Raw genomic sequence first — 12,512 nt, 5'->3', positions numbered from 1 at the left:
GTTGATATTCACACTGTTGACAAATAATGGGTGTCTTCATCAAGTATCTGTATTATTCTTCACTGACATGAAGCATAAGACTTTGTTATGTGAATTCCCACAGCCTTTTCAAGGCAGCTCTAAATTTGCCTGTTTAAATTTCTTTTCTGTACCTGAGCAATTGAAGAGCAATTCCTTGCTAGGCACAAGTTGCCTTGGAGAGTTACTGCTCCCATAGGTATATTTTGCAGCCTTGGCAGAAATCATTCACAATTCAGCACTAGGCAGACAAATACAATAGCTGTTTGTGAAACAAATACAAGTTTCCACATGGAACTGGACCAATCCCCTATGAGGAGCCAATAGTAGATTAGGAACTACAAGTAAGAAATTTTGCACTGCGTTACCAATTTCAGTCCTCCATAGATGATTTTTAAGAAGTTCAGTAGATAGAGTGAAAGCCTTCCAACTCCTCAAAACTAATAAGCAATCATTTTAGCTAAACTAGAATAGCAAAGATACTTATGTAAATTTAATAAGAAATTAGATAGAGATTTCTGTCTTCTTGTTTGAATTCTCCCTTTTTGATGCTCTTGGATATACTATCCTTCAAATCCTGCATAAATTTTTCAGACAACCACAAAGCGCGTGCAATGCTCCATCATTGTGACATCCCTGCTGAGGCTCATCAAAAATCTTGCAGTTACTTTGCATGCAGATAACATTTTTCATGAAAGGTATTTTCTCTTCTTCCCCCCCCCGCCCCCCCCCCCCCCCCCGCCCTGAAAAATCCCAAAGCTGAATAAACATCATTTAATCCAAACTGTGATTCAGGTGTCACTGCAGTTATCTCACAGAAGTTATGGATTTTGACTTTTTCCACTTGAAATATGAAATATTATTTAGCTGAAGAAATTATTCCCACTCCCATTTTTCTATGTAACTGAAGTCAATAATTTGTAACTACCGGCGGCCTATGCAAGCACATCTATTGCAAAGACAGTGGTAGGGGAGCTGAAATGGTTCCTACACACCGTGTTGTACATAGGCTTCACATAGGCTTTTAAATTAAAAGAGACGGGTTTTTAAATGGATTCTGTAGATGATAATTTTGAAGCAAGAATAAATTAGAAGTACAGAATCCAAATGAAAAACCACACAAATTACCCTGGAGTTTGGTTTACAAGAGCTTGCATCAATCTGAAATGCTACAATTAGTGATGGGCCTGGGCCAAAAATCTCACATCCCATGTGCAGATTTTGAATACTATCAGAACTGGATAGGACGGCGTTTCCTGCCTCTACTCTTGGCCAAGCCAAAGCTATTGACATTCCCCAGCAACCTGCAGCAATTTGACTTTGGGGAGTTCATATCAATCTGAACCTTGTGGCCCTGTCCCATTTCTAGTTTTTCTCCCCCTCATGCACATGACTGTGCATTCAACTTCATCCTTTACGCAGGCAGGATACGGTACATACAGTGACTTTCCAATGAAAACACACATTGACTACAGGATGCATTTTGCCTTCTGGATGCCTAAACAAGGCCTCAGCCAAGTCTTGGGTCAACCTTTGTGGCGCTGCATTGCCCTAAGCACAGTAAAAGCATTTGGAGTCCTACCTTTTTATGGCTTTGTAGCAAATGATGACAACTACGAAGAGGAACACTAGTGTGGCACAGCATACTGCAATGATAATAACCAGGCCTGGCCACCAGGTCTCTTCAGTGGGACAAAAGGTAGACTTGGGAGCTGTAAAAAGAGTGTGGAAAGATACATGAGTTCTCCCAAATAAGCAGTGTATAATCAGATACGCTTCACTCACCCATGCAATAGCACTATGCCAGAGCCACAGATAGATACATGCAAAGAGAACATTTCACATTTAGGACCCACTTTTTTTCCCAAGCAATCAACTAGTTTGGTACTAGATATTTCTCATCATGGTTCCCAGATGACCAAGTTCTCTCTGTCAGTGCTGTCCACACGCTCAGCACGAAGGAGAAAGGCTCAGCTCTGCTACCCGTGGGAAACCTCTCCTCCCTCTGTGTTTGCCACCTCCTGCTGCATCAGATTTAGTTTTAGAGAGAGATGTTACGCTGATAGGGGTAGACTTTCAAACCCCATTAGGGGAGGTTTATCGGGGAGCCGCAGCAGTGCCTACCAATCAGTATTGCAGCTGCTATCACTATAACCTTGGAGTGAGGAAGGGGCATTTGTTTTAAAAGAACAGGAATTTTATTACATTTATTAACTGCTTTTAGAGGACTATAGTTGACAAGCTTCTTTCCCGTTACGTTGTCTTTGCATTGTATGTCCAATAGTTAAGAAATGTCAACATTAAGAAATGTTAACCTGTGAAAATATAAGCAATTATTATTACATTTTTCTTATTCAATTTAGGGCTAGAATTGTCTATGTAAGTACCACTCAAAACAAGCAATATTTTGCATCAAGAGTAATACTGGTGGCATTTCGTTCAAATCTTTTCCTTCGGGGCCATATTCCTTTTCCCATGCTTTGAGGGGACACATTTCCTGAAGGATGGTGAGCAACAGACAATGGCATGAGCGCTACCGGTGTGTTGCAGAGGGGGAAGAGACCCTTAACTCAGAGTACGCAACCACATAAACTCCATGAGAATTTGGGTCTAAATGAAGTTTAATAACGAATCAGTCAATGGGACTGTCTAAATCTACATTTTCAGTTAAGTAGGGGAGAGAATTAAATATAGCAAAAGGCTTTTTTTGAGTCTAATTATTTGATCTGATATATCCTAAATTCTGAACTTCTTATTATACACATCACAAATAGGTCCACAAGTTAAAATATGTCATCACACCTGCATCATTTATTGTGAGCTGACATCTCCTGTGCCTCCTGTGTTTGATTAGGAAAAAGACATACACATACTCTTAGGTTTAACACTCCTTAGGTAAAATCCTGAAGTACACAATTACTGAGAAAAGTTTCCAGTTGCATGATCTATAGAAGAATTGGCAACATTCACCCAGAGAAATCTGCAGGAGCACCTTAGAAAAAGACTAGGTAAAGAACTATAAGCAGCAATCAAAATAATAAAGCCAACAGCTTGATAATTTATAGGCAGTTCAGCATTTGGTGCCACATAAGAGGTCCTACCTTTCTCATACACATGCTATCACTCTGATCATACTTGTCTAGCAAATATTGCCTTCAATTTATTGTACATATATTGACTGTGAGGGTGGGCTTTTTCGTGTTTGGTTTTTTGTTGTTTGTGGTTTTTATTTTTCCTATGGGAGAGAAAAATAAAGCTGAAAAATTAAGTGATTTGAAAAAATAATGGTTCCTGGCTCCTCTTTTGACAATGTGTCCACTCCCAGACTATCTCAGCAACTGAATTTCTACTTTATTACTATGTCAGCTGCAGAAGTCAATTTTCAGTGGGTGATGGAACTATTTATTGTGTTGTGACAAAGCTAATGTTTTTAATGTTTCTAATATTCTCTGATAGTTTTCAATACTGTTATTTTCTAAGTTTCCAGAACAGAGAGCATTTCAAAGATGACAAAATGTTTGCATGAAGGAGCAGGCAGTATCAGAGCCAACTACACCCTCCTGGTGTTGCCCTGACAAACACAAAAGGTTGCTGTGAATCAGAAGAAACATATGTACCAGCAGATAGCATGTAAAATTAGATGAGCTCATAAAAAATGGGGCCAGTAGGGCCATCCTTATCTTTTCCTTGTTCTTCCTCCAAGGCAGGATCAACCCAACTATTCGTAAAGCAAACCGAGATGGTGAGACGGGGTTGCTCCTTGGCACAACACATGAGACTGACAAATGGCAGAGACAGGGTGTAAATAAGGTTTGCCGCATGCCTGTGCACCACATGCTCCTTGATGGTTTATCACAGTATTTTTACATGGAGAATAAACAGATATATGTGGGACTGAAGAGTGAATATGATTCCTGACAGCCTATATGTAGTTATTAATGACAGGAAAATAGGAATTGCTGATGTGGAGATGATCCCTAATCCAGCTGGCTCAGTTCCCTTCCCCACTGGTCCAGACCAGGCACTCAGAAAGAAGCACGAGAAATCACACTGGAATGTATCAAAACCTGTTTCTTAGTGGCCGATGGGTTTATACAGCTTTAAAAAGTATTTTCTATTTCTACCCCTTATTATTGCAGTGCCAGATAATCTTGTTTTCCTTAGAAACGTCCACTCGTTTTCCAGTAAGCTCCTGGTTGCGTGCTATTTTCTGCCTTTCTCAGTATGCAATCACGTAGCCTTCATTACCGTGGCATTTCTACGTCCTTAATGCATTTCTCTTCACAATTACCCTCTGAGGAAGAGCAGAACTGCTTTTAATCCCCTTGTGCTGATGGGAAGCCCGAGCCTGGCCCGCGTGGATGCTCCCATGTGCCTGGCGCGCTGCGTGCCTATGAGCAGCAGCTGGGAAAGTCAGCCGAGAGGGAACTTCCCAAAGAGCCAGCAAGGCGCCTGGGAAGTGCCGTGTCCTCAGAGAGGTGCCTCTTGGTGAGTCTGGCACTGAGCTCTTGATGTTAGGGAGGGTTGATGTCTCCGTCCCCCTAGGATGGGGCTCACGGCTCTGCTCCCCAGGGCAGCCCAGGGCTGGGGAGGCTCTCCATCCTCCTGTGCCTGGGTCCCAGCCCCCAGCTCATCACTCACAGTGTAGAAAAACCAGGTTGCACCTGCGAGGGGCTGAGCCCGCATGTGTCATGCCATTAATGATCAGAAATTATCCCGGGGTGAGGACACCCATAGCACCCTCTTGCAACTGTACCACTTTGCAGGGAATAGCAATGCATTTCTTCCGCACTCTGTGGAAGAGGGAAGACATGGGTCCCAAACCCTGCTTTAATACTGAAATTATTAAACGCTGAGAGAAGGGGTCCCACACTACCAACAGCAATGACAATGTCCAGTTGTTTCATTGCCTTGCAAAAGCTTTGATGAAATGCAGGAAAACAGTTCAGTTCTCATGGTTGCCTCCTTCTTTGTAGCACCTCTTTCAAATCCACTGTAAACCCCAAAAGGTATATGCTTTCAGAACCAAATCAGCATTCTTTTTTCAGAATCCTTTTTTCAGAATTCTTTCCCTTGTCGCATAAAGAAACAACAAGCCACGTACTGCTGTCATTCACAGCGGTATATTTGGGGAGTGGAGGACCTCTCTGGGCACAGGGAGTCCTTTCGTCATCACCGCGGGGCTACTGAGAGCTGAGGGCTGGCTAGCCTGGCCCTCAGCACCCATCACTGGTCTCACGCAAGCGGTTTCAGCTGCTCAGAGCATGATTGCCTCCTGGTTTGACTCATTCCTGGCTGCTCTTCACTGGTCTCAAAATCAGCTGAATGGAGAAAGTGATTTTCACAGTGCAAAACAACTCGACAAAAATGTGCTTTTTCTCCTAAGCCCTGAAGTGTTGTTCTGCACGTTGAACTTACCGTTGGGTGGAAAGTGGTAGGAAAATAATGACATTTTAAAGAAGATGAGCAGAGTGAGCTAAGCAATCACAGCCTGTCATCCTGACAGAAATCCTGCCAAAATAATGAAAATCTCATTCAATTAATAAAATATTAAAATAAATAGTTGATGCTAAACAGCATAGGTTTAGGAAAACACATCTTGTCAAACTAACTAGATACTTTCTGAGGAGATTACTGGTTTGGTACAGAAATGTATTAGTGCTGGTGAGGTAACTTTAGACTTTGGTATGACATTCGACTTAATTCCATGTGATGTCGGGGTTATGAAACTATAAAGCTACACAGTAAGTGTGGCACACATAAATTGAGTTAAAAGCCAGAGAACTGGTATGTCTCAAAATCTAACTATAAATAGAAAGTCACTGCTGAGAGAGTATGTTTTTTAACAGTGACTCCCCCCTTCTCCCCAAAATAGGGTCATGGATACTGGTAGAGTTTGTAAATGACTCAGGAATGTACTCCACTACAAGTGGAGTATATTTAGATTAGAAAGAGGGTAATTATTATCATTAAGGGCAATTATCCATTACACTAGTCTATCAGCTCTGGTGGAGTATTTCACTGAAAAATTTAATTTAAGGTAGAGTTTTCATTTTTCCTAAAAGAAGTCTAAATTCAGCTAAAGTGATGGGACTCAGCATAAGAATTAGGTAAAGAAAATGCTCTGTCTCTCGAAAGGCCACATGAGCACAATGCCTTTTTTTTCTTGGCTTTAAAATTTATGAAGTATAAATGTTGGTTAGGTTTACATTTAGAGGGCCAACACCTTCAACTATTCCCAACAGCCCCAGGCCTAAATAAATACAATGAATAAACAGACTGACTTCAGACCTACAGTGGGTGGCTGGATCCAACTTACTGAAAACAAATTCTTGAAAAAGTACTTTTAGAGCAAAGGCATCCTGCAAACTATTTAAGCACCACAAAAATCTCACACACTTGCTTTCTTTGACTAAATTTGTTTTGAAGGCTCAGCATAAAGACACAGCTCCAGTTCTAATGTTAGTAGGTATCTGTACGCACATGGGTCTAGCCAGAAATGTGGATACCAGGGAAGATTAGCTCAGCTATAGAGGGTTTCCCTCAACACCCAGGCACAAAAATAGAGGTTGTGTCACTGGAAAGGAAGTTTCCATAAAATCCATCACAAAGAAGTCTCTGATTTCTTTTTAGCAAATCTCAGAGTGGGTCTCTCAAAATTGCCCTGAGCTACTGAAACAAAAAACAGTGATGAAGCTGTTTTAATCTTCTGGATTAAGCATTAAATGGTTTTGTGTATGCTATAAAAATGACACATACTTGTACTGCCTGCGACAGAATACAGAAACAGGACTTGGAATCCTTGGATACGCCCACAGCTTATCTTTAGTGGCCATGGCTGTACTTTATAACGCTAAGATTTTGGACATCTAGTACTCCTGTTATTTACTTTGATTAGAGTTATTACTTTCCATTGCAGTATGGGTTGTAGGCTAATTGCTCTTCGCATGGGAATGCCGTGACATTGGAAACAACCACCAGCAAGTCTGTCAGGAGAGGGTAAGTGCTCCATCATGGGGGTTACGCCGGGTTGAGTTGGTGCCTCTGCGCCGCCCTCAGCAGCGATGCTGAGGCAGGGAGCCTGCATCAGGGCATCCCCTTCCACTGCCTCTCCCCCATCAGCCAGCCCAACAAAGCAAAGCAAAGCAAAGCAAAACAAAACAAAACAAAACAAAACAAAACAGGGCTGAGCCGGAAAATGGCTAAGGGAGGCAGTGACCCGTGCTCCCATGTGCAATCCCAGGGGAGGTGTCTCTGGCCGAGGTCTGAGGGTGTCAATCCGCTTACAGCCTCGGTCCCAAGCAGCTGGTGAGTGTGCGCTGATGTGATGTGGAAGGGTGACAGTGACCCCCCCCTCACCTCTCTACAACAACAGTAACTTCATGCCTAAAAAAGGAAGAGCACTTTCAAGATAAATCAAAACTGATTATTGTTTTTCCTCCTGCTTTTATTCCTGTTCTTGCAGAAAGGTCAAGAGTGCTGGCGTAATCATCTTTATGAGACATCTGCCCGTTTTTAATATTGTACACTCACAACAGGCTAAACCCTGCCATCTCTATGCCTGCAGCACTCCTCTTGCTATTGTAGGGCTGCCTGAATCAGCCATGCACTTTTAATTAGCACGCTAGGAAGCGAGATTGGATTTTATTTTGAAGGCAGGCTCATTCCAAGGGCTTCAAGTGTTTTATCAGTCTTGGTTGGAACTTAAAAGGAATTGGAGATGCAGGCAATGTGTTTCTAGCAACCTCTGTGTATGTCACATATTTTAGAAACCTGTCGATCTGCTGGCTAAGGCAGGGTTTGGGGTTCTAGTCTCATCTTCACTCTTACTTGCCTTGTTATTTTGAAATATTTGCATAATTTGCACGTTGGCATCTCCATTTGCAAGACAAAGAGAAGCCACTAGTTCCTACAGCCATTATCACACTGGGATGCAGGAACTAGCCCAGAAAATATGGAGAGGTTTAGATGTGATTTCAGATGTCGAGGTATATGAAAAGACTCCCAGGACACTCTGTGCCCAGTTAAATATGGAGAGGGATTTTGAGTCTGTTGCAGCTTGAGCCTCTTCACATCAAGGTGTCTCATCCAACCCCCTGTGGAACAGAGGAGTTCAATGAATCCCCTGATTAATGTGAAGTAACTTGGGTTCTGGGAGGAGAAACCCTACAGAGGAACAGTTACACACACACAGACACCAAGACTCGGACACTTACTCTATAAGCATTGTGTTGTGTAAAAGATGAAATGCAGGGAGAGCCTCCATCACATGCCCACACCTTTTTGGAGAAAGCTGATTTCAGTGCTGAGCCTGAGGTCTCTTGTCTACTTTCACATAAGGCTCTTCACTCCCCCCAGCAGTGTAAATTCAAAGTGAGTCCTGATTAACTTAATGCTGATTAACTTAATTGTACGTCAGAATGAAGCCTTGGGCAGCTAATAAAAAGGGCCAAGAGCTCAAGTGATGTAAACTAGAAGCTCTCCCTGCTCATTGCAGATGACTTTTAAAGGTCCCTTCCAACCCCAAGGATTCTATGATTCTATGATTCATAGAATTAGAAGTCCACCCAGCTGTGAGACTGGTGCCAGCTGAGGACCTTGTCCCAGCACCTGCATGATGATGCCCATAAGCGCTGCTCTGAATTTTGCGGAAGGTGAGGAGCTCAGTCCCCAGAGCCCTGGAGGCTGTGGGCTCTCCGGGTGCAGGTTTTGTTACTTAACCTGGGGTGATGTGGAGACATCTGCGAGTCAGTGTCAGCTCAAGTGTCCCCTCTTTGTTTGCTGTATTTCATCATGTAGGAACTGCTACAGATACGTTTGGATAATCCACGTGGCAGGAACACGCTGTGTGTACCCAGGGCTGCTAACAGCGAGAGGCAGCTGGCACGGGAAAAAAAAAAATCCTTCAAAAGAGCCTTCTAATGAAGTTTGTGGTACTGCTAGACCTTGATACAAATACAGATCTTCAGCTGTTATTCTAAAAGGCATTTCAGGAACAGGCAAAGTATGCGTTCCCTTCGAACCATATCCATTGACACTCTTGGATTTGAGGGGAAAATTTCCTGGGAGGATGGGGGAGAGGAGGCTGACCAGGAGATGGCGGGGCCTTGCTGCCTCCTCCCGGGCTGAAAGCCATGCATGCATGTGTGCCATGCAGCGGCTCCTCCGCTCGCCCCAGCCTCATGCCTGCCCCGACGCACAGGCCCTGGGGCTTGCGCCTGGCCAGAGGCAAACCTGAGCTCGCGTTCACGCTGCAACCACAGCTGCGGGCAGAAGGCAACGCTCAGGCTGGTGATCGTGTACAAGACGGGCTCACAGTAGGAAGGATTGCCGTTTTCCACTGACAGATGAAGCGGAGGCTTGTCTAACCGCGTCAGGTTTCCGCGTGCTGTGAGAGGAACTCCCTGGTGTTTGTATATATATATATACACACACGCAATATACATGCATACATATATGTATATACATATATGCATACACATACATGTATATATATGTGTATAAACACATATATGTATGTAGAAAGGCTATATATGATAGATATATATTTAATGTATGTCTATAAAGGGGTATACATTTGCATCCATACAAATGAAACTGCTGCCAATAGTTTTGTTAGATGTCTTTGCATTCTGAGTGGCTCCTCAGTATTAATTAGTAAGTGACACAATATGTGAGAAACTCTACCAACTCCTTTTTTTCTTCTCCCTCTTCCCTGCACTTCAGATTTCTTACATCGGCTGAACACGTAAAGGTAAACATTCACATTTGGGGCACTTCTGTATGTGTCTGAAGTGATTCATTTTGAAGATACAGGAGCTATAAGATATGAATGGATGCACTTTGCTGTCCCCCTGGCAGGTCCAAAAATCACCTCATCAACCTCCCTTCATAGTTGTTGCCTGCAGACAACACACCTGGCCACACTTGAACTGCTGGAGGGGAGATGCAGGAGCACATCACATCAAACGCCAGAGGCAATGCTGGTGCCAAAAGGAGCCGCAGGGGCTGGGTCAGTCCCCTCCCTGACTGCCCGGCCACGGCCTCGGACACAGCCTGCACGAGGCCCTAATCCTCCGCTGCACTACCTCCAGCAAACGCAGAGCAAACTGTGAGCAGACTCAGGGAGGGGAAGGTAGAGGCATTCCCAGATTTCAGCTATGGTGGATCCAAGACAGGAGGAGTCCAAGCAGGTCCAGCCTCAACCACATGAGCTGGTGGCGGCACCAGGCACTGTTGCCAGTGGCATGTACACACAATTAAACCTTGAAGAAAGATAAACTGGATTTGGCCACAACTGCAATGTGGCAACTTCTTTGCCCCATGGTAAGCCACAGTCATAACCAAACCCATCTAGCTGCTGGCCGGAGGGCTTTGGGCACAGACTGCCCGGCTCCTGGCACCCCAATGGCAGCTACAGTCTCGGCCCCCTGGGAGATATGAAATGACGTAGAGGACATACTGGGAGCAGATCACCTTAGAGGAACGAGACGGTGTCACATGCATTGCCGTATGCTTGCACATATTTGCCCAGAGAAGTTGTGGATGTCCCGTCCTTGGAAGTGGGGCTTTGAGCAACCTGATGTAGTGAGGGATGTCCCTCCCCATGGCAGCGGGGTTGGACTAGATGAGCTTTAAATGTCCCTTCCAACCCAAACCATTCTGTGATTCTATGATGTTTAAATGTCCGGCATGGAGGTGCTTTGGCATTGCAGCTGCTGGGCACAACAGTTGGGATGCGGCCCCAGCCCTGCTCCTGCTTCGCCCTTGCTTCTCCCTGAGAAGCAGAAACAAAGCAAGCTCCGAAGGAGAGCTCCAAACACGAAAGCGGAGTCGAGTGGATTAAACCCAGCAAATACAATAAAATATGAGATTCCCACAGCATTGTGGCTTCCCAAGGCTGTTCTGCTCCAAGTGATGGACACACTGTTACCTGTTTAGAGAGTTGGGGGGAAAAAGGGCACAGGATGGGCAGCACAGAAAGCCAGATCTATTAACAGCCATCGTTAACTCGAGAGACTGGGCCGATGCAGCAAGAATGTAAAGCAGGAATGGATGACAGCTTCAATAACAGATGAAGTCCACTTGGGGCAAGTTCATCTCCAGTAAATCCGAACATGATGGAAAGGATTTGGATTATCACAGTCCCCAAAGAGCAGTGACCCAGAAAGCTGCTCTGCTGGACCCGTTCCCTGAGATCCTGCCACAGAGAACAGGCACAGGAGGAAGACGCTACTCAGCGTGGAAAGACCAAAGAACTGCTTAAGGCCAATATCCCACCACCCTCACCTCTGGAGCACAGCTGTAACTGTACATGATGTGCAACAGACTGTAAGAAATTGTGTAACTGTACACAATGTGCAATAGAAAGTAAGAATCACCTAATTTTTGGAGCAAATTTTGATCCAGAAAAAAATCTATGTTGGTTTTCTTTCTTTTTTTTACTTTCTTATAGATCTGTGCCCTTCCTGTTGATTGTAAACTTAGGGTCATTTCCAGAGTGCCATGAGCTAGTCAGGTAAACAACTACTACCAGCCAATAGTGGTGTGCTCAGCAGAAAGCCTGTCCTGATTTACTGCCTCCCTGGAGTAGCTAGGTTAAATAATACTGGTGGAAATCAGCCATTCCTGTAGCAGATGATACTTCTGTTTATCACATTATGTTGCAGACAAGTTTATATCATGCAGCTGCTCCGTGCATATGTTCCTACTACACTTTTAAGGGGGATACTGCAATCACTACGCAGCGGGAACTTCTGCTATAATAAAAACATGTCTGGGATGACGCTGGAGAAATTCCCTCCCCCGCAGCTTTTACACGGTAGACGCTGTTATTCTACACTCTCGGTTCCCCCATCTCCTTAGTTTTCTCCCCCTTTCTAAAAATACTTCCCTTCTGAAACAAGAAACATGCTCAGTTTTGGAGACTGGAGTTTGCAGGAGGAGAGGGGCAGTTCTGCAGGAGTTTTCTGAAGGTCCTGGGCGATAGAGGAGTGCATGGCTCATTGCAAGAAATAGGACTGGAACCGCTGGTGAAAAACCCTGAGCCTGGATACAGCCAGTGGAAAAGAGAGGAGCTGCGTGGGGGAGTTTAAGTGTGGTGCTTAAGATCTAACTTTAGAGGTTATTGAACCTGCACACATTTAGGTTTGGGTCTTGCAGTGGATTTCACTAAAGCCCCACGTTGCTATGCTGTCTTGGTAGGTCTTGTGCAGCTGCTTTTTCCTGGCAGATTTGAGAGTCCTTCAGAAAATGAACATATCATTAGGACCAAAATAAAAATAATACCAGATGAAAGTATCGGTCGCCCAGGCATAAGTGAAGCACGTTGTGAGGAAGCGGCTTGCGCAAAGACGCCGCAGCTCAGTGAAAAAGCCAGGAAACAAAATGTCGTTTGACTCTCAGCCAGTCCTACCCTCTGGATCGTGTTGCCTCCTCCTTGGGAGTCAGACGCAAACACTGGATTTGGCCATAACTCCATGACAGGGGTGGCA

The 12,512-nt window shown here is 44.3% G+C and overlaps 1 protein-coding gene across 1 annotated transcript in view; it reads right to left on the bottom strand.

Annotated features, from left to right (window-relative positions):
* The window catches only part of PRIMA1 (proline rich membrane anchor 1), a 55,713-nt gene that overhangs the window by 23,386 nt on the left and 19,815 nt on the right, over positions 1-12,512 (bottom strand). Inside the window, exon 3 of the mRNA XM_075152494.1 lies at positions 1,601-1,730. Coding sequence (XP_075008595.1) covers positions 1,601-1,730 — 130 coding nt within the window. The remainder of the gene's footprint in view (positions 1-1,600; positions 1,731-12,512) is intronic.

This window comes from Calonectris borealis, chromosome 5 (genome assembly GCF_964195595.1).
Source record: "Calonectris borealis chromosome 5, bCalBor7.hap1.2, whole genome shotgun sequence".
NCBI lineage: Eukaryota > Metazoa > Chordata > Aves > Procellariiformes > Procellariidae > Calonectris > Calonectris borealis.
This window is presented reverse-complemented; position numbering and strand designations above follow the sequence as displayed.